At 43.4% G+C, this 27,803-nt stretch overlaps 2 protein-coding genes across 5 annotated transcripts; both read right to left on the bottom strand.

Moving 5' to 3' along the window:
• Nucleotides 1-3,202: 3,202 nt before the first annotated feature.
• Nucleotides 3,203-16,782, bottom strand: ADI1 (acireductone dioxygenase 1). 2 transcript variants are annotated; one of them, XM_075145141.1, is made up of 4 exons: nucleotides 15,372-16,782; nucleotides 14,767-14,886; nucleotides 12,161-12,340; nucleotides 3,203-7,660 (listed from the first exon to the last, which is right to left on the bottom strand). In XM_075145141.1, the coding sequence occupies exons 1-4, from the start codon at nucleotides 15,675-15,677 to the stop codon at nucleotides 7,649-7,651; spliced, it is 618 nt and encodes a 205-aa protein (XP_075001242.1). In that variant the 5' UTR covers nucleotides 15,678-16,782; the 3' UTR covers nucleotides 3,203-7,648. The 2 variants fall into 2 exon arrangements, with proteins under 2 accessions (XP_075001242.1, XP_075001241.1); XM_075145140.1 differs by lacking the exon at nucleotides 3,203-7,660 and adding an exon at nucleotides 8,915-10,414.
• Nucleotides 16,783-18,000: 1,218 nt separating this feature from the next.
• On the bottom strand, nucleotides 18,001-26,987 carry RNASEH1 (ribonuclease H1). Of its 3 annotated transcripts, XM_075145136.1 has the most exons (9): nucleotides 26,822-26,987; nucleotides 26,614-26,738; nucleotides 25,837-26,031; nucleotides 25,148-25,247; nucleotides 24,619-24,673; nucleotides 23,396-23,480; nucleotides 22,894-22,938; nucleotides 20,585-20,709; nucleotides 18,001-18,465 (listed from the first exon to the last, which is right to left on the bottom strand). In XM_075145136.1, the coding sequence occupies exons 1-9, from the start codon at nucleotides 26,929-26,931 to the stop codon at nucleotides 18,379-18,381; spliced, it is 927 nt and encodes a 308-aa protein (XP_075001237.1). In that variant the 5' UTR covers nucleotides 26,932-26,987; the 3' UTR covers nucleotides 18,001-18,378. The 3 variants fall into 3 exon arrangements, with proteins under 3 accessions (XP_075001237.1, XP_075001238.1, XP_075001239.1); XM_075145137.1 differs by lacking the exon at nucleotides 22,894-22,938; XM_075145138.1 differs by lacking the exons at nucleotides 26,614-26,738; nucleotides 26,822-26,987 and adding an exon at nucleotides 26,313-26,501.
• Between the last annotated feature and the right edge of the window lie 816 nt (nucleotides 26,988-27,803).

Raw genomic sequence — 27,803 nt, 5'->3', positions numbered from 1 at the left:
GTATAGATGATAGACAGTCAGTTACTCAGATTCTTTTTATAAGAAAAAGAGAATTTGACCTTATATTGTCTTGGTGACTGTTACAGTTTTTCAGTAATTAGTGAGCAAATCACATGAGCTCATTTCATCAGCTAACACATACTGACAGAATATCAGTATGTGTATTATAGAAATGAAATTCTGAATGCACTTCTCTTCACTTGCTTCTACTGTGTGTGGCTCGTTTTGCCCCCATCAAACTACTGAGTATTATACTTTGTATGTCCACTGCTCTCAAAGGAGGTCACTTGATAACCACCAGAATCACAGCATCGTTGAGGTTGGAAGGGACCGCTGGAGATCATCTGGTCCAACACCCCAATCAGGCCAGGCCACCTAAAGCAGGTTGCCCAGGACCATGTCCAGACGGTATGTGAGGGAGTCCCCCACAGTACGATTTTCGCACAGTATGAGGAACTATATCATCTGAATGATACTAAATGATCTCCCTATACTTCCTTGGTTTTGTGATACCATTAAAGCATTTGGATTCTGGAAAGCTATGGGTGGGAGGATTTCTCTATTCCCAAAGTAATGCTTGCTTCAATACTTTTTTCCTCTCTCCCACTCTCTGGCCAACATCTCTACTTGGATGTCACCAGCAAGTGCCACGAGGTTGTCCTAAGAACCGCTTAACTTGGGCATGTGTATTTCAGCGCTTATGATACTTCAGCTGTCTTACTCATGCCTACCCTAGAGCCTGTAGATTCCTCTCAGTGTAGACAGGCATCGACATTCTGCTGGGTAGAAAAGGAGCACTGCCAGTTAGGCAGCACGGAAACACAACCCATTTCAGCTCAGTTCCTCTCCTTTCCCATTACAGGTGAAAACACTGTAGAAAGTATTTCCCAGGGAAAAGGATGGAGAGACTGAGGCAGAGGTATCCAAGGGCTAGGCCACACAGAGTGGAAGCAAATGGGGTGATGCAGAGCAGGGCACAAAGCAGTTATTGATGCCACAGTATCAGCATACAGCGATTTTGGCATCCCTTGGAACACAGGTTTTTGGAATCACAGTACCACTGTGGTATCGGTGTATTTCACGTCTCTGCCCACATTTCTCCATCTGTCTTGTAAAGATTCAATCCAGATACTCCCATTCCTTGTACATGAATACAATATATACATCTGTTTATTGTTTCTTTTTTTGTTTTGAGATTTAATGTTTAGCAATTGGAATAGCTTCCTGTCATAAATCACTGCCATGGGACAATTCTGTAACTGTATTGGTTACATTTTTTTATACCACATCCATCCTTTAATTCTCACCGCCTTTAAATACCCCCACTTTTGTATTTTTAAGTAATAACTCATTTTTATGCTTGTCCAACTGGAGATAACTGTATAGGGGCCAAACAGTTGTCCTCAAAAATCAGGTTGTTTGAAAACTGCTGCAAGGTAGACATGCAAAAAAAATGAGGATGCCTAAAAATCACCAGTCACCTCAAAAGATGTAAGCCTACAGCTTTTTTCATACAAAGAGAGCATTTGTTCCATTTTTACAGAATATATATGTTTTACAGATCATACTTGTACACTGAAACAATGGCTAGTTATGTACCAATCAACTGAAAAAAAATTAAATCAGTTGGTATTTGTTTCTGGCTTGGCCTCTAGGTTCCACAGCTGGATCTGCGCAGCACCTGGGTAGACTTGTGCTAAGGTACCACTGCTAACCTCAAAAATGAAAGATTCAGCACCACCTGTTTCAGTTGGGTTTGAGCACCGTTTACATATCTTTAGTGACTATTAAAATACAGTGAAATAAAAGTAGTTACTTTTGCATTACTCTCTGTGAGGTTTTACATTTGTTCTAAATATTGCTATGATTTTAGACAAGGTTTAACAGTAATTGGACAAATTCTCAGTTTACGTCGTCATAACTGAGTTGAAATCAGTGTAGTTTTCAGTTTGTCACAACTATTAATCTGATCCAGTATGTTACTCATCTACTCGGTATAAGTAATTTCAGTAGTATGTTTTCTCCAGCATAGGTCACTTTTCTTGGGCATCGGGTTTCTTAGGAGATAGAAAGAAATCCTGGTATGTAACCACCGTTGTTCTCAAAGACTTTGAGAACACTGAACAATTTACCAGGACATGTAGTGACAGGATGAGGGGTAACAGTTTTAAACTGAAAGAGGGTAGATTTAGATTGGACATAAGAAAGAAATTATGTACAGAGGGGGTGGTGAGACACTGGAATGGGTTGCCCTGAAAAGCTGTGGATGCCCCATCATTGGAAGTGTTCAAGGTCAGGTTGGACGGGGCTTTGAGCAACCTGATCTAGCAGAAGATGTCCCTGCTCACAGCAGGGGGGTTGGACTAGATGCTCTTCAACGGTCCCTTCCAGCCCAAACCATTCTGTAATTCTGTAATTACAGTTAAAAAATTTTACAATTATATGTAAATTAATATCCTCTAACAGAGATTCCCATGCATTTAGCTGAAGGTCAGGTGTCACGTTATATTGTTATACTATAGTCTATGCTGTCAGGAAGGTTGATCTGTCTTTTCCAATCCTAAGTGAAAGTAGCATGATCCACCATCATCTAGCATGTTGAAGCCACTTGCCTCTTTACAATCTTTACAGTAAAATGCTTCCTTTCTTGATTCAGTAGTGCCTTATACTCACTGCACATGTAAAAGACAGCCTGGGTTCTGATCGGCAGAGAATAAAAATTTATGATCCCAGTCAGAGTCAAATAACCATTAAAAAAAATACTCTGAAAACATAATCCCCTGTTCTCCAAGTTTCTCTAATTTCTAATTCATATGTATTACTACACAGGTCTCAGTGCAGTATGTTTGCTGTGTTCTTATTAGTAGAAGCTTTTACTCAGATAAAAATGCCAGTAGAGGAGACTTGGACTGGGTGACCTCTAAGCTCAGTGAGCCATTAAACAAGTGACATCCTGGTAGACTTGCAGAATAATTAAAATTTAAATGCATAGGCATATTACCACTGCTGGATGTATGCAAATTGTTAACAGTTTATAAAATGCAAGAAAGAGTGTCAATGTCACTTTACAGTTTGGATTTAACATATATACGAGTTAAGTGTTTTCCTATATTCAGCCAGTTACACATCTGAATGCTGTATATGGTGTTAAAGCATTAAAGTTAAGGACAAAATTTGCCCTCAAAACATTAATTACACCAGCCAATCCTGTTAAATTCAATGAATTCAGCTGAATTTAATGAGGGTTCCTGGTGTAAATGAGGGCAGAGCTCAGTTCTAAAACACAGCATGCATGTGTCATCTGGCTAAGTGAGAAAAGCTGTGGAAAGTATAGCCTGAATGAGCTGATTGTTGTATTCGTCTTAAAACTTAATGTGTCTTAACAGAAGTTTTGCATTTAAATTCCCTCTTACTAAAAGAGGAGCAAAGAAGCTGCACTTCAGACATTCAGATAATTGCATTATGCACAGAGACCCTGATCCTCAAAAGGACTTAGGCATCTATCTGCTATTCTAGTACCTAACTGCAGTTCAGGTGATAATGGCATCCCCTAACCAGCTGGTCATTTACATTTTCCTGGTGCCTCAGTTTTTGGACTGGACTCGTTAAATGTTCCCCAGAAGGATGTGCAGACGTGCCTGAGACTCCACAGTGGACTTCAGCCAGTGTACTGGAAAGGATGATTGTTCCTCCACCTACCCCACCCTTCATGTCAGCAAGAGCACTCGTGCACAAGCTGGATGAGCTCACTGATCCGGTGGAAAAACTCACCAAGCCAGCAAACACCCTCTTCAGGTTCATCTTCATCCTGAGGCTTTCACCACAAGATATGCTGGGAATAACCACCCCACCTGGGTAGGCTGCCAGGTTTTCTGCACTACAGTGGTCTAAGAAGTGGTAGAGAGACAATCCTTTTCTGAAGCCTTTGCTGCAGGTGTCTCGCAAATCAAATTGGAGAGGGGAATAAGCAGGGTATAGTCTGCATGCATAGCTAAGTTATGTCTGTCCTATTTGTGTATCAGCTGATGCACTTAATCAACTGCATGCATTGTAGCCGTCCAAAAGAAGATTGCAAGATGTATGGTACGCCCATCTCCAGTCGTATTTAACTGTAGTGAGAAACATACATTCCCTCCCTGCTCCAACTTGCAATAAGAAATGTGTGAAAACAGGACTGAAGCATCAAATATAGAATTAAATTTATTCCAAATAGGTACAACCACAGCAGCCAGAGTCAGCCTCTCTGGACTGTCCTGAGCAAAGGCCAGGGAAACTAAAGATGTTAGAACAAAGTGGATTTTATCCATTAGCTCATACCTATCATACAAGCTCAAAGGAAGATGCCATACACCCTTCCACCATGCCTTCTACCCACTTAATAAAACATTGGGGGAAAAATGTATTTTACCAGTGAAGTACTTTACATTGACAGAACCCGCACAGAGTTTTTAGCAGCTCAGTAGCGCTGAATGCAAACAAGCTCCAGCACTAACTTGCAGGCAACGACAGTGGAAAGCTGCTTTCCTGCTTAGTTCTTCTAGTCAGCTTGGGAATTACAAATTTAGAGATTCTCATTTTCAAGGGGTGTGCGAGATGGTCACAATCCTGGTGTCATGGAGGGACAGAAAGGTGCGGATAGGGAGGAAGACCCAGGTGCCACTTTATCCAAGCTGTTCTGGATCAACACCTGATCCTGTCCTAGCTTTGTGCAGTCATTTGCAGATGTTTATTATGTATGAGAGTAATTAAAATGAATCCATCTGAAAGCCAGCAACAATGGCTTGTAATTTGCCCACAAAGAGAGAAAAAATGGGATATTACTTGCTTAAGGCAGAGAAGGGAGGGAGAAGGTTCCTCTCTGGCTTTGAAAAATTGTCAAAACTGTCAGCGCTAAACTGAAACTACTGAATAAAAAGCTGCAGAATAGAATTACTAGAGCTGTTTATAAAAAAACCCCACTACTTGCAGTGGAGGGTGTGAGCAAGTATTTCAGTTGCTGGCACACACTCCAGTGGCAGGCAGCAGGATTGAGCCCCAGCCCAGCCCGGGACTGCGGTAGCAGCCTGTGCGTAACCCAGCCACCGCTTTGTGTCCCCTTGCTACAGCATCACCAAGAACAGCTTCCCTCTTCCACACCAACAGCGGGTCAGCTTTAAGTTGCCTGAATCATTTGGAAAAAAAAATAAGCCTGAGGGTGGACCCAAATCAAATTCTCCAGGGTCAAATGCCTGCGATCACAGGGGAAACCACAGCCTAGAGCTCGGCTTGGCTGCTCAGGGCCATGTCCGCGAACAAAGGCAATCCCGGAGCACCACAGAGGCACGGAGCATACCCAGCCCAATTTTCTAGGAGCCGATGCGGCTCATTGACAGGCACAAGTTATTAATCGGTACCCTGAGAAGCAGCATAGAAGGCAATGAAACAGAGGAGCACTCTTCAAAATTAGCGCAGGTATGCCAGAGAGAACTGCAGTGGGGGAAGCCAGCACTGAAAGAGATCCACAGCCCTTTCACTGCTGAATCTTTCCCCAAGCATTTTGGTTTTCGTAATTTTGCTTCTTGTCTTATCTGGGTATTTATACGATTAATACAAAATGAAAGCTAGTGACTCATTCGCATAAAAAATACATCTTTCAAATTGCAGGTATAGCAGAGCACATTATTGCAAACACACTTTTGGGACTCAAACTGTAAAGTCACGATAAATGCAGCAAATCGGATCAAATCTGGATCTTTGAGCCAGGAATATTTAAATTGTAACACTAATTCATCCCCCAAGGAGTTGATATGCTTATTTGGCTTCAGGAAATAGAAGCCAACTGGCAGTGACCCTATTTTGGGGAGAGGGAAGGGAACCTGAGAATTTCTATCGTTTTCACAGGGAAGACACCCAAACAGATGAGGTAATTTTCGAGCACAGCACAGGTCAGGTCCACAGCCTCTGTCTGGCCAATATCTAAATCCATGATTTGGCTACTAAGGATATTCTTCAAAGCAGTGCTCGGCTGCCACCTCAGTCTTTATGTGCAGTAGCATCTGCCGGCTGGTATTAAATGATTGCCTTTGTCAGGAAACCGTCCCTTCTTGTAAGTTCCTAGTTCAAGCTAAATCCTGGAGTCAGAAACCAGGCAGGAGAGTGCCTCTTCTGCCAGTAGAACCTGATGCTCTGAGTGCACAAAGATTTCATTCCTGTCAAGTTCAGCAACCAGGACAGGCAGCTACCATCTCCTGCAGCTGCTGGGAAGCAGCACAGCCCCTGCTCTTGGCAGCCCAGGGCGAGACACCCCTCACCGTCAGCATTTACCTTCACCCGTTTGTAGGCTCCCCTAAGTGCCTGGTGTGGATGGCACTAGTTAACTACTAACTGGATCTGAAATGACTTTGCATTAAGATATCCAGCCAAGGACATTTGCCCCAGGACACATAACAAGGGAGGGCAGCATCACAGATTTTGCAGCCATCTGGTTGCCCACCTGATTTATTAAAAAGCCCACTGACCATCCACAGCTTTCTTATAGTTTACTTGCAGAAAACAAGGCTACTGCTCTCTCAAGCTGGTCATGAGAAACGGAGATACACACCAGTTTGGAAAAGTTTGGATTAAAGCAGAAAATAATATGTAGGTACCAAAAAAAGCTACCTTCAAACCCCTCAATTCAGTACCATTTCTCCTACCTTTTTTTTAAACTCTAATCTTGGAGGAGTTGAAATATTCCCCTTGCCTGAGTTAATGTTGCCAATGCGATGTTGCTGGAACCACTTACATAAATTTTCATACTACATCAATGCACTGAGATTTTCCACTAGCTGCAGTAAAACAGACTCATGTTTTTGGACTAAAAATCGATTTGACTTTGCACTTTTAGATATGTGGTATGTGGGGGGAAAAAAAAAAGAAGAAAAAAAAAAACAAACAAAAAATCACCATGAAAATAAACTGCATTTTTCATCTGAAGGAACAGTATGTTCTCCCTCCCTCCTCTCCACTCTCTGGAGTGCTTTCTATTAATATTAACATTTTTTCTGCCCAGCTGTTTCCTCCCAGTGTAATCTCCTATGCAATCTCTTCACAGGTGTAGAATCTTTATACCAGCCCCAAATTGCTTTTTTCCTGGCTGACAAAAAACACTTTTGGAGAGCAAAGCTTTCACCCTTTCAAAGACACCTACAGCACTAAAGGGCATGGACTCAAAAGCATTGACAGTAAGACCCCCACAGCCCCCGCCACCTCTCGGCAGCAGAATGCATTGTGCTATGAAAATGATGAACGATTGTCAGCGGTGTGATCGTGTGTTATTCTTGACAGCCAGGAGATGGGAGCTGTACCGCATGTATATATTCCTCCAGAGAGGCAACAAAACAAGGTGGTTCAGTCCTGCTTCCCAGGTCACATCCTACATCAGCGAGCTGTTGAAAGCCATCGCTGCAGGCAGCCGCTTTACTGTCCATCCCTCATCACTGCCTCTGAACTGTAAATCTCTCCTGAGGAGGGTGTGTTACCTGCTCTCTCTTCCCAGTCACTCCCCCAGTCTGTTATGGGATGGCTGTGCTGTAAATGGGGTTCCTGAAAGCCCACACCGCTGCCTCCGCTGCTCCTTTTGCAGAGGGAGAGATCAAAATGGTGAGCCCTATAGGAGGAATGAACAGTCTCATGTTGACTTCTGTTAAAAAAAGAAAAAAAGAAAAACAGAAGGAGGATGAATTAGATTGGATACCAGGAACTGATACCTGAGAAGAAAGCAGTCATTTTACTTTACATTTGGAAACACACTTTTCTGTGGCATAGAAGTCAAAGAAATAAGACTTGCCACAGGCAGTAACTGTCATTTATTCCTGCAGCTGTACTTCAAAAAATCCCCAAAGTTTATACTGGGACCAGGATGCCCCAGTGTGCTGTACAAGAGGACACTCAAGTGCTGCTTTCAGGCAAGTGACACACAAATCCCTGAACCGGTGAGACACATGACACGGCACAGCACAGCATCCATGCAAGCCTCCCCAATGGTGTGTGTCTAACTATAGTTAAACTTTGCATTTGTTAGTAGCACTGATTTTTCAACCACTGCACAAAAGCCAGTACAGGCCGAATGGAGTGCCGCGTGCTTGCATTTTGCAAGCACGGGTTGTGCCTGCACCCCCGCCCACAAATTGAGCCTCCACTGGTATCTCATCCCGCTTGCGACCCAAGACCCTAAGGCAGGAAATACACGCCTTTTTTACTCACCTTTTCCAACTTTTAAGATAAAAGCTAGTGCAGTTTCACTTCAAAATTGCAACTTTGTTTTCAGAAACACTTTTAAAGAAATAAAGCACCTAGAAATGGGTAAAAGTAATGCTGCTACAAAATGAGGAAAACATTATTGCCTCCCGAAGAAGGGCTGTGTCACATACCCATAAGAAAGAACAGTGGGAAAGATCAATTACCTACCGTCTGCTATCTTAGGAAAATTCACGTAAGCCCAACTTTCATCTTCTTTCTACAGTTGTGTTTATTCAGGAAACTGTAAGACGGGAGTTTGCATTTTATCTAGCTGAAATCAGCACACAAGCTGCAATCAATGCGGAGCCCATGCCCTGCTCTTCGTCCATTAAGAGTTGGAGAAAGCAGTACATCTGCCTAGCTGATATAATTAGTCATTATAAAGAGCAAATTCATACCAAAATGCTTCGATGCCCATTGCTAAGGAGCTGCATGTCCTGCATAACCGCAAGGCATTTACTGAAAACTGGATCAGCATGTCTAAGTCTACTCTTCTCCATCTCACAGCTAAAGAAACTGAGGCACAGAGTTAATGATTTGTCCTGTGTTAGAACAAGTCAGTAGCAGCACAAGGAATAAAAGCTGATCAACAATTACAGTTGTGCAATGTGTCCTTAATGTCAGCACAAGAAACAAACAAACAAACCCCCAAACATACCCAAGTCAAAGTAATTTTATTAATAACTCATAAGAGCAAATTGCTACATTTTACTGAGAGAAAACCACAGCTTTATGTACCAGGGCAGAACCTGGAAAGGTGCATGCTAAAATGCCGATTATGCAAATTTATCTTATGAACATTTTTAGACAAGAATGAAGCAGGGTTTATTTTCTTTAATTAAAACCAGAATCCTACGTAGTTCATTAGCATGGATTCAGAGCAGAATGAATATTAATGTAGCCCACCTCTCCCAATTCTACCTGCCAGAAATATCAAGGAAAAAAAGGTTAGAAAATGGATTCCTGAGCAACTGTAAATGCAACTAGCTAATGTCACTGCAAGGCTACTGGCATCTTTGAAAGGTCACAGAGATCAGAAAAACCTTTTTGACCGGAAAAAGGTAAATGATACTGCCACCTTCAAAAAGGTGAGAAAGAGGATCTGGAGAACTACAGGCTGGTCAGCCTCACTTCAGTCCCCAGGAAAATTACAGAATAAGCCATTATGGAAGCCGTTCCAGGCACATGAACTACCAGGTGACAGGGAACAACCAGTCAACGCCAATTTACCAGGGGCACATTCTGCCTGACCATCCTGACTGCCAACTAGGAGGCAACGACTGGATCTGTGGCAGAGGGGAAACAGCGGATGTCACTCACCTTGACCACAGCAAGGCTTTCAACAGCGTGTCCCACAGTAGCCTTGTAGCCAGACTGAGAACAGGAACTATAAGGTGGGTGAAAAAATTCTGGGCCATCAGGCCCAAAACAATGAGCGGTTCAAGTCTAACTGTCAGGTGGTTACACATGACATTCCTCAGCAGTCAAACTAGGGCAAAATGTGTTGAACAACTTCCTTAACAACTTGGGGTGCAGAAAGCCCAGCTAAGGACACTGCTTTGTCTAGCCTGGAGAAGAGAAGGCTGAGAGGAGACCTAAGTACAGTTTCCCACTACAGAAGGAACTGTGGAGAAGACAGAGTGAGACTCTTCTCAGGCACTCAATGAAAGGGCAAGAGACAACAATTGCAAGCTGCGACCAGGGATTTGGCCATGAAGAATAAATGCTTGCCCACAAGAGCAGCTAAGTGCTGGAATGGGCACCCAGACAGGCTGTGGAACCTCCACCACAGGAGGCTTCCAAACCTCAAGGTCTTGAGGAAGTTGGTCTAGCTGTGAAGTTGACCTGGTACGGTACTTCATAGGGGGTTGGACTAGATGACCTCCAAATGACCTTTCAACCTAAATTTTTCTATGATTCTGTGATTCTAAATGCATATGTAAATAGAAGAAGTGTAATCAGTGAAAAGCTACCAGTCACATTTATTCTGACAGGGCTTCAGACTGTTCCACCTGTCAGGTCTCAGACACCATTACTGTGCTTCTTCAGCCAAAAACTTCATATACTGTTTCCGAGCAGGAAAATCATCAGCTGGCCTGTTGTATGCTGTCCAGACGGGTTCTCCAACGAATAGCCTCATTGCCTTCACATAATTCTGTCAAAGAACAGGAAGTCACAGTGATTTAAGAGCTCCTTTCCATAGGATCTTAATTCTGAAGCTAATGGTTTCATTTGCGGTTCTGGAGCAATTTTTGAAACCATTTCAAGATGGACTGAAAGCTTCATGTGCTCCAGAAAATTGTACCACTATGCTGCTGTTCCTGCTCCCAGCTACTGCAGTGGGAGATTTTGCACCTATGCAGTGACATATTGTGTCACAACCAGCGCCTCCAGGTCGGGGCAGAGACAGTGCTTCTCCCTGTTTCAAAGAAACCAAAAAAATCCTGTCTTATGCAAATCATTTTGCAGTGGATCCACAATACTGAGCAATGCAGTGTCTAAATCCTACTTGCTTAGTTAAACAGCAGCGATCAGAATACCCAAGATGGCTACACAATGACTGAGGAATACCAGAGGCTTCAAAGTGACAGCCATAAAAGCTGAATGGGGAGTGCATAAACTAGCCAAAAAAAATGCTATGCCAAGTGAAAAGTCCCCAGATTCCAAAAGGAAAAGGAACAGCCCCTGCCACCAGCTAACCAGAAGTATGCCAGGTGCGAGGTACAGCTGTGGCAGCAGAAAACGGGATTTTACATCCTGCAGAAGTGCTCCAACCACTGAGTTATGGGGAACTCTCCTCTCCTCTTCTGTCCATTACACTACAGGTTTAGACCCTACCTATTTTGTAAACACTGCTAAGTGCTTATCTTGCACCCAGGTGCTCAGCAACATCAAGGATAAAGTTAGGTACCTAAAGAACTTAGCTGCAAAATGCAAGGTTCTAGAAGTACCTAAAGAATTTACTTTGAAGATGGCACTTCTGGACTAAAGTTCCTGAAGTGGACAAACATTTAAGACTTCTTGCAGATTCAACCCATAACCCCTGACATTTTGTCTATGTAAAGAAAAAGCCTTAAACTAGCAATTGTAGCTGATTCACTGTGGGTCTCAAGATGCAGACATGCAAATTCAGGTTTTTCACCAAAGTAGCATATCCCTTTTTTATATATATGATAACTGCTATCTGGACAGCTGATTCAAAATTATACCATTCTCGTGACTACGCCAGAGAGGGGATTTTGCCACACCGGAGACAGCACACATTTCCCCATTTTCCAGGGGTAATGCTGAGATTACAAACATATTTATAAAAGCCCACAGGAAAGGCGCACAGATAGGACTACATGTGCCAATCTCACAATCCCGTTGCCAAAAATACGCTCCGAAAGCAGGTCACCTACTGTGAAGCCAGCATCCAGTCTAGCACATGCTAGCTGCAAGTAGTGGCTCTGGACCCTTAAATCCTTCTTGCCCTGAAGGTGAATTTAGCACTCATGAAAAATGCCAATGCTGGACACAGATATGCTCTGTCTATCCCCACAAAGATACACAACAAGGCAACACAGAAGGATCTATCTACACCATCTCCACCTCAACTGACAGCAGGGGCAATTGTGGGAAGGAAGCCGCAGGGCTTGGCTCTCACACCGCTGTCACATAAGATATGCTACGGATATCACATGGCAATGACTTGCAGTTACAGCTCACGGAAGGAAGCTGGATTTGTGACCTGGAGATGAAAGGTTCAGATGCTCTGAATTATTTAGTATTTTTCATATTCCTACTTCATATTTAATATGCTTTGCTAATGAACTGCAAGTCTCAGGGCATGTAGTTACTAATGTGATATATACTTGCATGGATTTGTCATCAAAATTTACAGTAAACTATAACAACATACGTTCTCATCCAGTGTAAATCGGTGATATATGCCGGCAGGGAGGGTTATCATGTCTCCTTTTTCCATGGAAATCCGGATCCATTTGTCATCCTTGTCTCGAACATCAAAATAGCCAGATCCATCTAAGATGTAGCGAATTTCATCGTCTAGGTGTAAATGTTCTTCATAAAATGTTTTTATCTAGGAATAGCAAGTATCTCTTAAAAATACTGAACACACAAAAACTGCAAAGAAAACTGGTAGAAACATGTGGCAGAGCAGACAAAGGCTTTCAAAGCGTAACTGTGCAGTGATTTAACTAACAGATGAGACCAACATAGTTAAAATGGCCAATCCAGCCAGCCAGACCCTGTCTCAGGACACATTTAAGTAGGCTACTACATTTCCTTTGGAAGACAGGAATTTCTCAGACAAGAAACAGCAGCTATAGCTGTACATGACCAGTCTCTGAATAACAGTAATGCTTATATCCATTTGAGAGAGAGGCGGGTAAAGCTTCCCACCACACGATTTGGTACTTGCGGTTGTTCAGTTTGATCATTTTGTGCCTTTTTTGTCCTGACACGCAAAAAATAAAACAGAGCTACAGATTGTCCCCCTTCTTTTACAGTGGTGTTGAGTTGAATTAGCCCCACAGGCTACAACAACTGTATGAGAAAATGCAGTTATTGCCAAACATGGGCAATTTACAGCAATCTGATGTAAACAGCATGTCACACCTGACCCCACACAGTGAGCCCCAGCTCTGGGCTCTCTCCCAGGCAGCAGCAGCAACATTCTCGTTTTTTCCGGAATGGTGAATTCTTTGTACATTTCACAGCACAGAACAAAACATGCTTTAAAAGCTCAATTAACAGGGACCTAAGCGGATTAGTGCACAGAGAGCAGTACAATGCCAGGTACTATCACCTGCTCAGGCCTGGATGCTGTTTTGCCACACTAGTGCAGGTGTCCCTGAGCCAGTATTGATCCAGCATGGCAAAATGAGCAAAAGTCCATATGCCCTGCCAATAACAGCCCATCTTTGTGTCAGGTAGAGCTTACCCAGGCAACCTGAGTTACTAACTAATTCACCTTCTCATCAATTTAAAACCAGTATAACACAATGGGCTTAAAACATATCTGCTCGAGGGTAGGAAGGCTCTGCAGAGGGACCTGGACAGGCTGGATCGATGGGCCAAGGCCAACTGTATGAGGTTCAACAAGGCCAAGTGCCACGTCCTGCACTTTGGCCACAACAACCCCAGGCAACGCTACAGGCTTGGGGAAGAGTGGCTGGAAAGCTGCCCAGAGGAAAAGGACCCTGGGGGTGCTGGTTGACAGCCGGCTGAACATGAGCCGGCAGTGTGCCCAGGTGGCCAGGAAGGCCAACGGCATCCTGGCCTGTATCAGAAATAGTGTGGCCAGCAGGAGCAGGGAGGTGATCGTGTCCCTGTACTCGGCACTGGTGAGGCCGCACCTCGAATCCTGTGTTCAGTTTTGGGCCCCTCACTACAAGAAGGACATGGAGGTGCTGGAGCATGTCCAGAGGAGGGCAACGAAGCTGGTGAAGGGCCTGGAGCACAAGTCTTGTGAGGAGCGGCTGAGGGAACTGGGGTTGTTTAGCCTGGAGAAGAGGAGGCTGAGGGGAGACCTCATCACGCGCTACAACTACCTGAAAGGAGGTTGTAGCGAGGTGGGTGTTGGTCTCTTCTCCCAAGTAACTAGCGATAGGACGAGAGGAAATGGCCTCAAGTTGCGCCAAGGGAGGTTTAGATTGGACATTGGGAGAAATTTCTTTACTGAAAGAGTGGTCAGGCCTTGGAACAGGCTGCCCAGGGAAGTGGTGGAGTCACCATCCCTGGAAGTATTTAAAAGACGTGTAGATGTGGCGCTTAGGGACATGGTTTAGTGGACATGGTGTGTTGGGTTGACGGTTGGACTTGATGATCTTAGAGGTCTTTTCCAACCTTAATGATTCTATGATTCTATGGTAAATGGCAATTTAATGAAAATATGGAAGCGCCACTGGATTGCTGTCCTCAGGTCAGAGCAGCACACCAGCACCTGGAGGCCAGGAGGAGAAAGCTCCTCCTGGGAGGCTCATCTGAGAGCCTGGCACCATTCACATTCAGCTGTTATTAAATAGCCAAGGTATCAGTTTCCGAAGGTAAAAAAATCTTGTACGGAGAATGTATCCCTCCGATTCCGTAAGGTTAACATTCACTTTGAAAAGATGTATTTTGCAAGCAGCCATTAGGATGTTACAGCCTTCAAAGTCCATGCCCAGCTGGCAACCACCTGCCGTCATCCCAGGGAGGCTCTCTGAGGACAGGTCGACATTGGTGGTGCTCTGCTGGTAGGAATCAGTTTTGAAATGACACAATCATGGAAGCTATCCTTAAAACCTTTGAAGGCAACCTACAGAAGCAAAAGGACTATGCTATTTTTAAAATAATATCAAAACTGCTTTTTTAATGTCAAGGACTTCAGTATAGGATGTATTTTTACACCTGGAAACCTCATCTCTGCGCCCCTGCTCAGGGTGTGCAGGTGTTAGGAAGCCGGCTGCAAGCTCTAGCGGTAGACTCAGCGTGCAAATCCTCACTGAAAGCAGACTCGCATACCTTTTCCTCATAATTTGGAAGCTTGTCTTTATGTATGGTTACTATATCCATCCAAGAATAATTTTCTGCTCTCCGAATCTCTTTCAGACATGGATCAGTCTCATAGTTATCAGCATCCAACTAAAAAATACGCAAGGGAAAAAAAAAAGCATTCAGACACAATTGTTTAAGATGCAATTCAGGACACTAACGTGGAAAAACCCGAGTTGCCAGGAGTGTCAGTGGAGGGACAGGTCGTTCCGGGGGTAGCTAAGGTAGCCATAGGTACACAAGACGTGCCAACATCGGCAGGTTTACCTGCACCCAGCCCACTCCCGCACAGACACCGCCTGGGCCCCTCCTGCTGCCTCCCCTCCCCGGGCTGGGCAGCGCCGGCAGGCACGGACATGGCCGGTACCGGCTGCCACGCTCCCTGCCCCAGCGCCGCCCCCGGTCTGCCACAGCCCCTCAGGGCTCCCCGGCCCGGCGGGTGCCGCGGCAGGCCTGAGACGCCGCCGCCGCCAGGCCCTCCGAGGCCCCGCACGGCCCCCGCCAGCGCCGGGCCCTGCCGAGCAGCTAGGCCCGCCGCAGCGCCGGCCGCCCGTGGCGGCTCCCTCCCGGTTTACTTTGCGGTAGGCGACGCCGAGGCGGCGCAGCTGCTCCAGGCTGACGGCGCGGTTGGGCCGCAGGCGGTGGGGCGCCCGCTGGTCCTCCCGGGACTCGTCCATGTACCAGGCCTCCACCATCCCGCCGCCGGGCGCTCCGCTCCGCTGGGCCGGGCTGGGCGGGAGCAGCCCGCCCCGGCGGGGCTGGAAAGGCCGGGGCCTCCGAGGCCCCGCACTGCCAGCCTGTGGGGAGCGCCTTAAAGCAGCACGATTTGCAACTCCAAATACGCTGAACAGGGTGTACTGTGTAGCAGCCCCGGCTTTCATTTTAGTGTACAGCTTTAGGCTCAACGGCACAGGTGATGAGAGGTCTCCCCGAAGGAGATCTGCCAGGGTAAGGGGCACAAGCCCTCTCGCGTAAGGCGCTGGTTACAGCACACACCACGCCTGACTTCAACAGCAACTGTTGTTTACATCTAGTCTGCCCTGGCAGTGATGCTCTGACTGAATTCACTGCTAAGTCTCAGCCTCAAAGACCTGCACTGCAACCCCACAGTACAGAGAAACAAAAAATAAATTAGGGGAAAAAAAAAAGAAAAAAAAGAAAAAAGAAGAGTGGTAAGACATGCTGCCCAGAAAGCTTATGTTGTCTCCATCTATGGAGATACATCCCAAGTGACCTGCTCTGGGTGACCTGCTTGCACTGGGGTGGACAAGGCGCACTCCAGCACTCCCTCCAGCCTCCACGGTTCTGCGATTCTATAGGGTTCTATGATTCTATACAGTAAATAAACCAACAGCCAGCTAAACACGATGTAAGGACGGAGAAATAATTAAAAATGAAACAATCCCTCCTTAAATGTTTTTCTTCCCCAAAAGAGAGTTTTATACTTACCAGAAATGTCTTACCTTAACCGCTATTTCTCAGATTCTTAGAAATGTTACCAGATCCCTTTAATGTATATTATTCAATGTATACGCACTACTGGTTATCGATTCTGGATAAAAGTTAATTGCAAGTCCCATAACATTACAAGTAAGCTGGTCTAATGCTGGTATCATCCACATTTTTATAAGCACATACAAATCGAGCCAGAAGTTCAATGCCTATCCACTGGATGTCATGGCTGCTAAATGCCAATACCCTCCTGAAGTTTCAGTTCCCTGAAAAGAATGACTTGAACTGCAACATCCTCTGTGGGTCCTTGAGTCCCTTGTTAAGTCCTGTTGAGAAGTATTATTTGCTTTCCATCCTTTAATCAGCCTTAATCTTGTAACTTTCCTCTCAGCTTTCTTTTGTTCTGAATTTCCAGAGTAAGAATGATAAAACAGTGGTATAAAATCAACATAAAATTATTTCCTATTATAATCAACCTATTAGATTCAGGCAGTAAAGTTGCTTAAATTCAGTATTACACTGATGTTATGATTTACCCACCATTATCTACACTTTTTTTCCAAAGCTGCTGCTTCAAAAACACAGATTTCCATACAGTAAATAGGATCTACATGTTTAAGTGATGTATGATAGGCAGACTATTAGATGCCACCTCTTCAGTACGTTGTTTGTCACACTGTTCTGCCTCAACTAGAGATCTGATCATTGATGATGGGGTGTTTTTCTTCATGTCAAAGTTCTAAAATAAACAAACAGATGGACAACTGTGTGCATATATACAAAAGAAGCAGAGGGGAAAATCTAATCAGTGCACTACCTTACCCCTAGATGAGCTTTACTGTGCAGTTTTGCGTGAGAGAAAACAAATAAAAAACCCTCACTCATCTATTAACTACTAGCTAGCCAGTTTCCTCATTCTATCACAATTCATGTGAATACGTAAGAGCTCATATGTTGCCTCAGTTAAGATATTATAATACATGAGAACTATTAAGAAATCAAGCTTCAGCAGCTCTACCATTCTGTATAGCAATTAACAAATACAAAAAAAAAATTCAGTGACTCCTAGCTTAAGCCCTACTATTCAATGGTATGAAGGTACCTTACAAAGAAGTTGACAAAGATAACATATCAAACCTGTTTGCTCTTCCGGTACAGATGCATAGAAAATAAAACTATGTTGATTACTGGTAATTACTCTCCAATTCAAGTGCACATTAGCCATTCCATTAATCTCATCATTGAGAGGAAAAAAATGAAGTCAAACACTTGTCATCTGGAAAATCTGGAGAAGCTGATCATCTTCGAGTTCCATTTCAGATAAAATGGCCAATTACTACCTTCAGGACAACACTGAAGAGGAACTAACACTGCTAATGAGAACCAGTATGCATAAAAAATTACTTAACGGAAACAGGAAGCCAGAAACAAAAAGCTTAGATATCAAGCAGCTAGAGAGAGGAGAACAGTAAAAATTCATTTTTCAAGTTTTCTTGTGACCTGGCTTTTTAGTTTGTTCATGCTACCTTGCAAAGTAAGTAACATTATAAAGCAATCTACAGATGTTGTAACTGATGATACCGTGAGACACAGGCGAGTACTACAAGCCCATCTGTAGAATGGTTATTGATAGTAGCAGAATGCCAAAGCATGTTAACGGACATCTCCGTGTTAAGGTCACTGACCTCTTACCAAACCAACGAACCCCAAAGTCTCCCCGTCCCCAACTATTTTGGGCTGTTAATACATACCTCTGTACAAAAAATTAATTTATTTCACTAAGAGGAAAATACAGAACACTTAGGATAAAGATTTAATATTACTTCTTCAGAAGTTCTGTCTTTACGGTGAATTCAGAAGTCTACAAGACAGCTAAAAACACTGACCGCGGCCCTTCAGTAAGATGGAGAAAAAGCAAACACTCTATGTGATCAACTAAATATTGACTCGATTGTAAAACAAATGCTATAGAAGAAAGTACGTTTTTTTTGAAGTTGGTATATGTTTAACACTTCAGGCCAGAAAGAAGTACAGTTCAAAGTTCAACTCTGAAACAATTACAGCAGTTCAAGTTGTCACTGTGATATTAGTCCTTTTCCTCCCACTACAACAGTGTCTAGTCCCAGTACGTCAGGACTTTTGCTTACTAGCTCCTTCTCTTGCTAGTCTATCAGCTTCTTCATTTCCTTGGAAGCCAGCATGACCGGGAATATGCATCTGTTAGGACAAAAGTATGGGAGCATTAGATACGCAAGAAATACAAGAAAAAAAGTACATACATGAAATTTGATCACGCAACACCCTTTTATTTGTAGTACAGTAGCACCTCCTTAGAGGCCCTCTCCTCACATTTAGTCCTTATGTGTTCTTCCCAGGAATGTTCATAATCTCCCTTTCTCTAGGAAAGTCTTGCCAAATTGTGAAAATCATCCTTATGGGAAGTAGTGAACTGGATAAGGACCACCTCACCTAGCCTTTAAGAAATGCAGACAACAGCTCCAACTCAAAATTCCCACTTTCAGAGAAGAAAGAAAAACCTATCTGCATTCAGTGCTTAAACCAAGTTTATCTTTTCCCAGAAGGTCAAGGACCTCTATACCACTAACAGCCTTGGTGGTTACAGCACTCCCTTAGGATACAGAAACAGGGTATGAAAAGAATCTCTCAATTTTCAGATGTCTTAACTGTCCATCCTTCAATTAGGAACCGAAAACACTTTCAACCCTAAGCCCACCCTTGTCAGAAGTAAAGGTGGAGGAGTGTGGGGGAGGAAGGAGAGGAAGAAAATCAAGCTTGCTATTTGACAAGATCTGAGAGGGGACAAGCATGAAGCGTGTGCGAGATGATACTAGGTTTACATGGGGTGGCCTCTCTGAGAAGACACCAGGGGCTGTCCCTGCATTGGAGAGAGTCAGTTCCAGTCGGCTCCAAAATGGACCCACTGCAGGACACAGCTGAGCCCATCAGCAAAGCTGGTGGTTCCTCTGTGATAACATTTTTAAGAAAGGGTAAAAATGCTGCACAGCAGCTGGAGAAAGGAGTGAGAATATGTGAGAGAAACAACTCTGCAGGCACCAAGGTCAGTGAAGAAGGAGGGGGAGGAGATGCTCCAGGCACCAGAGCAGATTCCCCTGCAGCCCGTGGTGAAGACCATGGTGAGGCAGGCTGTCCCCCTGAAGCCCACAGAGGCTAACGGTGGAGCAGATATGTGCAGCCCGTGGAGGACCCCACACCTCAGCAGGCAGATGACTGTACTAAAGTGTATGCATACATTGCTCCTCCTGAAATAAAAATCCTCCCAAGTTTAAGAGATTCAGGTGTAAGAAGTGTGCATAAAGCAACAATTTTTTTTTTTAATTATGCAAAATACTCTAAGGACAACTGAACTTTGGTCTTAGTGTTAAATTTTTACACTTTCTTTTCATCAATAGACAATAGGAGTAGTTACATAAAATCTAGTCAGCCTTTAAATTGGAGTCGCCGACTTTGGAACACAGAACAACATGAATGGAAGAATATCTGCAATAGATTTCCCATAGAAAAAGTGCACACTAAAGATCTACGTCATCCTGTTTTCTGTAGAGTAAAGACAGAAGCCCAATAAATATGCCATTAGTAGCCACGAAGTCAATGGCACAGAGATTTATTTCTAGAATCTTATACCACAATTAGAGTAAAATTTAGAAGGAGGGAAGGGAAGATACAATGTTTAGCACTGATGTTAGAGGTTACAGAAAAATACATTTTACCAGGAATACCTGTATAGTTGTTTTACTTCTTTACTGGAAAGCGAAACAATTTAAAACTTAAAAATGGGTATTTTAAAGACCTTTCTGTGCCCAGTTTTCTTGGAAAAAACACAGTTAAGGTACAGAAAATCAGATTTAGTTTATTTGGTGTTATATGTTCTTAGTTTTCCCAGTTTAAAGACACTCATGTGATTGAGTTACACCAACGAACCAGCATCTTAAGAGTTTGGAAAAGCAAACCCAGAAATTCAGCTATGACTCAAAAAGAGACAGTTATGTTTTAAGCTTAGATTTCCAAGAACAGCAATTTCATCTACTAACAGTACTAACAAACTAAAAATAATTATTGCAGGCATTTTCTAAGTAGTAACAAGAGACAGAAAACAAATATAAACATGCATTTTAATAACTGAAATACCAGTTCCAAGAGCCTAGGTTATGTTGCTTATTCGCTTTAAATAAATTATGGTTTTACTTACGGATGTACAATATTATGCTCTATAAAATTCTCAGTTATGGTCATACTTGTAAGTTTTTACAAGAAGCATGTTTAAGATGTCATTAAGAATAAGAAATGAGATGCTTACCCACTGAATTTCTATGCCTTTTGATAGATTATCAAGTCTTTCAAAATCTTCTTTATTTATTACACTTCCTCCTGAACTTGTTCTCCAGCCATTTGTTTTCCAGTTGTCAACCCAGCTCGTAATACCTATGCAAAGGGAGCATTACCATAAAAATGCTATTAAAGAAGCCAGCAAGGATCAAGATGGAGCAAAACAGCCTTTTAACAAGACATTAACTCCGTAACAAAGTCTCAGGTAAAGACATTGGAGATCGAAGATATTCTTGTTTGGTTCTCTCCTACCATCTTTCAGGATTTTATTTTTCCATTATTAATTGAATTACCTGACCATGTTTTCGCAAACAGGTATTTAATTTAAAGACTACAATCTTATATATGCATTACACACAAAATTACGACATGAACTTCAATAAACTGAAGCTAAGGATTTGCTTGATGGTACAGTAAGCTAGAACAAATATACAACTTGTTTTGAGAAATTGAGGGGAGACACTAAATTGAGGATGCATAGAGCAAAAACAGATGGCCACCTGTCTTATGGCTTCTGCACATTAAACACAATCCTTCAGAGAAGGACCACATAAGCAGATTTCTACAGAACAAGACTGAACATTCTGGCCATCCCTTGCTGGCCAGAAAATTTACTATATTACTCCTTAAATAAGGATTGATTGATTTTTTTTTTTTTTTAAATATCTTTGCTGGTCTTGACAATGTAAGACATCCTTCCTGCTTTCATGACAAACAGACCTGAACCAAATAGAGAATCGCTAATCTTGCACACAAAATCTCCTAAAAACCAATCCACATCCATTTGTACTTAACCGCAAGCCTTCTTCTCTGGTATTTTAAAAAATAACTCCTAGACACATTTATATAATAACTTTGATTAAACAAGAGTGGAACCTGCACCTCAGTGACCCAAAATGCAAGAGCAAACTGCAGGCAAAAACAAAGAGACTAAGACATTGCACCTAAAGATTCTTGTTTTCCTCCCTCATACTTAAGTCTCACACCTAAGTTTAGCAGAATTTTATCCGACACAGCAAGTTTTCCTCCTTTGTAACACCAGTTTCACAGACAAGATGGTATAGACTTTTCTCCCACAAAGCAAAGAATTGCGAAGATGTTTCTTTGCTCCTTGATGCTTCTAACAACTTGCTTCTTGCAACAAATTATGCACTTGGATTCTATTGATCAGCACGCAACACCCAGTCCTGAAGAGGAGACTCTTCCTTTTACTCTTCCCTTTTTCAGAATGCTCCTAGCAGAGACTAAAAAACCCACCAACACCAAGGGGAAAAAAAAAACCAACCAACCAAAAACCCAAAACAAACAACCCCCGCACACATATACACATTCTGCTCCTATAGGAAATGCTAACCTAAATATTTTGGGGAAAATAAGCTACTCAAATAGAGATTTATGAGATGATCCTTAGGGAGAAGCAATGGAAAATTCCTTTAAGTTGTTTCTTAACATTTACTGTCCCTTCCTCAACTTATGAACTAGAATCAGGAGGACAGAGCAAAAGTCCTTGACACTTTTCACTTCTGGACAGAACCTCTTTCATGCACATGCTTGCATCTAACAGAATTTAAAACAAGCAGCAAGTGATAGCTCCAGCAACTCCTTCCTCAAATAGCAGGTTCCTACTCAGTAGTTTTTTGCCCTTTCTAGGGTATTGATACTCAAGGTGACATCAGAATTTTTCAAGGTAAATTTTGCTTTACTTCTAAACATGAGCACCTGAAAAAGGAAAAAACTGATGCTCTTCTGTTGTACTCCTCTACTTCCAGAAATCGGGGTGGGGGTGCTTTTGGAAAGCAGAATGACTTATTTGGAGGAAAAGATATACAGATTTTTAACATACACACCATTTATTTTCTTCATTAATAACAAGCAATGGAACAGATAATTACTTTCAGTGTTAGCACTCAAGTATAGGAAGTTATGCTAAGAACAAGATACTCACATTCCCCTCTCCCCTCCCCCCAAAAAAACCCCAAAGTGTGAAAGCACAACATTTAATTTTCAATCAGAAGTTCCAGTAAGTTTTTGTTTAATGTTATTAAAAACAAACAAACACAAAACCAAAAAAAACCTCCAAAGTGATCTGGAAACAGCAAATACATGTACTCCCTTTGTAAAAGTGTGAAACACAAAGAAAAAAAAAAATACTTATGCAGTTTCAAATTATCACGAAGTAAAATCTAAAGATCTCAGGGAAAGAGGAAGAAGTTTTATTCAGAAATTAAGTCTTACTGGATGAAGATGAAACTTTAAATACATACTCTGAGCACATATTACCTGTGGCTAGTCTTCTAGTGTAGCCTGAAAGCTTGGAAGTGTAGCCTACATGTAAAAAGCAAGGAGACTTAAATGCACTTCACATGTGTGTATTAAGACAGCCTCTCCAATCCAACCAAAACAAAACAAAAAACCTACATGGTTACTACACCAACTTCCAAGTACTTTCCTGAGCACATCCTTAACAAAGTATATATGGACAACATTTTTTTTCTAGACTTTGTGTCATACTGAATGCCTTAAGACAAAAATCCCCTGTAGTTACTCCTGTCAGCCTTTACTTAACAGGCAGTTTGTCTCTGCTTGTATTTCATGCAGCTAGCAGGTGATCCCTTTAATATTCTGAAGTTTTTCACCAAGCAGTCATGAGTATTGAAATAAGTTATGCATTCTCTTCCTTATATCCCTCTCCCCAGGACTCAGTATTTTCTGTGGACCTTATGTAATGAAATAGCATGCAGTGTGTCTTTAAGAATCGGCAAAGTTAAAATCATTAACTTACCGTTAATAGTGAACTTGCTATCAGTGTAGATAATTAATTTCTTGATGTTTTGACTCTTTGCTTGCTCTATTGCTTTGCAGGCTGCCTTAAGAACATTTCAATAGAACCACAGTTCAGAACAGGATTTTGAACACACGCAATTAAAATACCAGCAAAGTACCTGATGCTAAAACAGAACTACAAAGAATATTACTGTAATCTCTCCATCAGTGAGTATCAACATGCTTTAGAGCAGAGGTTCCCAGAATTACGCATGCAGACAACCACTTAATGAATCAGGCAAACAGGGAGACGCTTAAGTTTCACTGGCAAAAAAACCCAAAAACATTCTATGTTCAACTCTGTACTGAAGGAGTAGCTCTCTGCCCAATTTTCTAACCAAAGCCTCTATCAACTACATGCCAAGTTTTAGGCATTTTCTCCACAACTTTGAGGAGGAAGGATTCATACCAGTTCCAACAGTCTGGAACCCTTAAAAGGGTGGGGGTTTTTGGGGGGTTTTTTTTGTTTTTTTGTTTTTTTTTTTGGTGCTATGAAATATAATAAGAGGGAGAAGTGGCTGGGTCTGGATGTAGAGCTGAAAAGCTCTTTAGTGACAAGTTTGACTCCTGGCACACCACCATCACCTCTGCTTGTCCCTCACTAAAATGAACATCCTGTAGTTTTTAAGCAGATCAATTCCCCATTTCAGTTCATCACCAAACACACAGTGCAGGATAGCAACAGTACCAGAATTAAGATGAGGCGAGAAGGGAAGACTAAATCTGCTGTTGCCAACAGAAGTTTACTTCAGAAGTAACAGAAGTTATTCCTAAGAGCCTAGAATTGTTTGTTATATTTATCTAAGGAATACGATACTCTGATCTTATTACAATAAGAAGCTGATTCTCCTCTTAACTGCTAGTCAGCAGCCCTCACCCCAAGGTCTGATATATACACATTAAAAATGCAAAGGATACTACACAGATTTGAGAACTAGGCTTTCCTAATGCAAGGCTGTTTGAAATGCTTGGCCTGACGATATTTGGGAATTCTCAAGGTGAGTTACCTTGTTCAAAACCAACAAAGATCAATAAAACTTGAAGAGAACGATTTGTTTCGAGTCATATTTTGTGTACTTCCCTCACAGTTCTGTAACTGGTTTCTGAAGGCCAGAGTTGAAAGTCATGAGTGTGTTACTGCGGTCTAACGTGCAGAAGCATTTTAGGGTATTTACTACTTACATGTATTTCTGCTCTTTGATTAGTCTGCCGTCCAGGAAGTCTTTCACTGGTATTTCTGTGTCCAAGGAACGAAGAGTAGATTAGTTAACCAAAATATTCAGTATGGTGTATAATAACTACACATTAGAGAAATAAGTACAAGACAGCTACTTTCCTTTTTATAAAGGAGGAGGATAGATATTCTAGCTCTAACTTCCACCTGCATAGTACAACCTGCACTATTGCCATCAATATGCAACTGCATTTGTTGTCTTCTGTGCACACCTACACGTATTTTAAAACTTTCTGTATCACTTGAATTATAGCTTCAGCCCCTAAAAATATTATTTCCAGTTGATTTTCCCCACATTCTTATCTCCCAGAGAAACTGATTTCTCTTTTCCCCTCAGTAACTCTCTAGTCTCATAGCACTGTCATTATAAGTCTCAACAGCAGGGTTTCATATTCAAAAGGAGGCTGGTATTGTACATTACACACAAAACAAACAGTAATATGTTTAAAAAATAAAAAAATCCATCCAGCTACTTACAAAGGGTGGCCTGGTCCCCAGTAGACACCGATTCCAGCACGTGCCCTATTACGTCCATTACCTGAGCAACAACCATCTGTATAAACAACTGCAAAGTCACCTACAAAAGAATTACCAAAAGCAGAAGTTCAAGCACTCCTTCAAGGACGTCAATTCTTTAAGCAAAAAGAAATGTGTGCCAGCAGATTAATCCCCAAAACTTCCCTCCCCAGAGAGCCCTTCAAAAAGTTAACTACAGAAGCCATGTAAATCAGTAGTGCAGAATACCAGAAATCCCACTGCAGCTTCACACCCTCAACTGGTGTCAAATTAGTCAGCCTTAAGAAGCACCTCTGCCCCAAGTTCCATATTCTCACTACCTCACTACAGTTCCTGCCTCCTTCAGTCAACTTTAAAACTGCCCAGCTACATCTGTATATTTAAATATAGCCTGTAATCCAGACAACATAAAATCACACCTGTAACAATCAGATTAAACTACATGTTGATGCCAGTTAAAGCCAACTAAAATTACACTGAAAGACAATGTGAATAAACAGATCATGGCTCACATTTCCATTTAAAAAAGAAACAATGTTACGCTGATGCTGCCATACACAAACCTTCCTAAAAGTTTTCTAATTACACTTGTTACTTATGAAAAAGTGCAAAGAACTGAAAAGAATTACAGGAATAATGAAAGACTTCACCCATATATGAAAATTTATCTTCACTGACTGTTGGTGCTGAGTATACTTCATCGTGTTTTACACGCTTTGCAATGTGTTCTTCGTTTGTAGACTGTTCATATGGCCTTTTGCATGTATTGCAACACAAGATGTTTATTTCTGGTTCCTCTCTCTGGCTACCATTTTCCTGTGTTACAAGTGGAGGACAGTGTGCCCCTATCAAAAAAAAAAAAAAAAAAAAGAAGGGAGAGGAAAAGTTCAGCTATATACGAAATCAAATTGCATTTGAAACGACTGCTTCTAAAGACAAGAGTTTTTATCACCTATTAGCAATGTTAGTCTGTTAACTGACACCATCCCAAGCTATTATGCAAAAAATACTACAGTATACACCAGTCATTCTTGATCCTAGATCAAACTGAAGTGGGGACACACACGTAACAGCCCTTAAAACGGACGAGGTACAAGCAATGTTCTCCGAGCACCTACAGACATACTTTCATTGCGCAGGCACATCCACCGCTGCGTGCGGAGGGCAGGGCCACCGCTGCCCTTACCGCCGCGGCATTCCGCCAGCTACGAGACGTCCACCGGAGGATAAACAGAAGCCGCTACCCACGTTTAGCCCGAAGCCGCACTGTTTACACAGACGCCACGCAGAAGCCAGGCGGCCTGTGCCAGTGCGCGGCGCGGCGCGGCGCGGCGCGGCACCGCCTCCCTCCCCCCCTTCCCCGGCGGGCCGCCCTCCCCTCCCGCCCGGACGGAGGTGAGGTGCGAGGCGAGGGGAGGACGAGCTACCTGCCGGCTCGGGCTGCTGCTGCCCCGGAAGGCCGGCGCGCACGAAGGCCCAGGCGTCCTTCTCGGTGGCGAACTTCTTGAAGCTGGCGGAGGGGAACTTGTTCACCTGCTCCTGACACTCCGCCCTGCAACACAGGGGGCGGAGGTGAGGCTGGCCCGGGGCCGGCCCGCCGGCGGTTCCCGCCGCGGCCCCGGCCGCGGCCCTTACCAGGTGCGGTAGACGCCGGTCCGCCGGCCCTTGCGCACCGCGTAGAACATGCTGTCGCCCTTGGAGACAAAACAGGAGTGACTGAGCACCGCCACGAGCCACCGCAACATGGCGCAGCCCCGCCGCCATCCGCGCCCCCGCCCCGCGGCCCCCGCCCCGGCCACCACACCCCGCCGCTGCCTCCGCCGCTCCTGCGCCCGCCCCCTCACCGCCAGCCCCGTCCTGCGCATGCGTGGCGGCAAGAGAGGTAACGGAGGGGAGGGCGCGCTGAGGGCTTGCCTACGGGCCGCGAGAGAGGCCAAAATTACTGGACGAGCCCAGGCCTCGGGGTTTGGTTTTGTTTCCCTCCGGTAATAATTGTATTTTAAAATCCACCTAAACCAGGTTCTGTTTGAGGAGAGGGCACGAGATGTGTGAGAGCACAGCAGTTTACACAAGCTCCTCGTTCTGAAAGCCCCAGTTATTAAAAGATGGATGTGTCGTGGTTTAACCCCAGCCGGCAGCCAAACACCACACAGCCGCTCGCTCACCCCCCCGCCGGGTGGGATGGGGGAGAGAATCAGAAGGGCAAAAGTGAGAAAAACTCGTGGGCTGAGACAAAGACAGCCCAATAGGCAAAGCAAAAGCCGCGCACACAAGCAAAGCAAAACAAGGAACCCACCCACCACCCCCCATCGGCAGGCAGGTGCCCAGCTATCCCCAGGAAAGCAGGGCTCCACCACGCGCAACAGTCACCTGGGAAGACAAACGCCACCACCCCGAATGCCCCCCCTCCTTCTTCTTCCCCCAGCCTTATATGCTGAGCATGATGTCATATGGTATGGAATAGCCCATCGGCCAGCTGGGCCAGCCGTCCTGGCCACGCTCCCTCCCAGCCCCCTGCACATCTGGCAGGGCATGGGAAGATGAAAAGTCCTTGACTAGCGTAAACATTACCTAGCAACAACCAAAACATCAGTGTGTCATCAACATTATTCTCACA

Source organism: Calonectris borealis, chromosome 3, assembly GCF_964195595.1.
Source record: "Calonectris borealis chromosome 3, bCalBor7.hap1.2, whole genome shotgun sequence".
NCBI lineage: Eukaryota > Metazoa > Chordata > Aves > Procellariiformes > Procellariidae > Calonectris > Calonectris borealis.
The sequence above is the reverse complement of the archived record's forward strand: the minus strand, read 5'-3'. Positions and strand labels throughout refer to the sequence as shown.

Coding starts and splice junctions, on each gene's coding strand:
- ADI1 (XM_075145140.1), bottom strand. CDS start 15,677: ATGAAAGCCGGGGCTGCTACACAGTACACCCTGTTCAGCGTATTTGGA. Junction 12,341..14,766: donor TTCCAAATTATGAGGAAAAG/GTATGCGAGTCT, acceptor TGCTATTCCTAG/ATAAAAACATTTTATGAAGA. Junction 10,415..12,160: donor GATTTACACTGGATGAGAAC/GTATGTTGTTAT, acceptor GTTCTTTGACAG/AATTATGTGAAGGCAATGAG.
- RNASEH1 (XM_075145136.1), bottom strand. CDS start 26,931: ATGTTGCGGTGGCTCGTGGCGGTGCTCAGTCACTCCTGTTTTGTCTCC. Junction 26,739..26,821: donor ACCGGCGTCTACCGCACCTG/GTAAGGGCCGCG, acceptor CCTGTGTTGCAG/GGCGGAGTGTCAGGAGCAGG. Junction 20,710..22,893: donor CACTAGAAGACTAGCCACAG/GTAATATGTGCT, acceptor CCCTTTGCATAG/GTATTACGAGCTGGGTTGAC.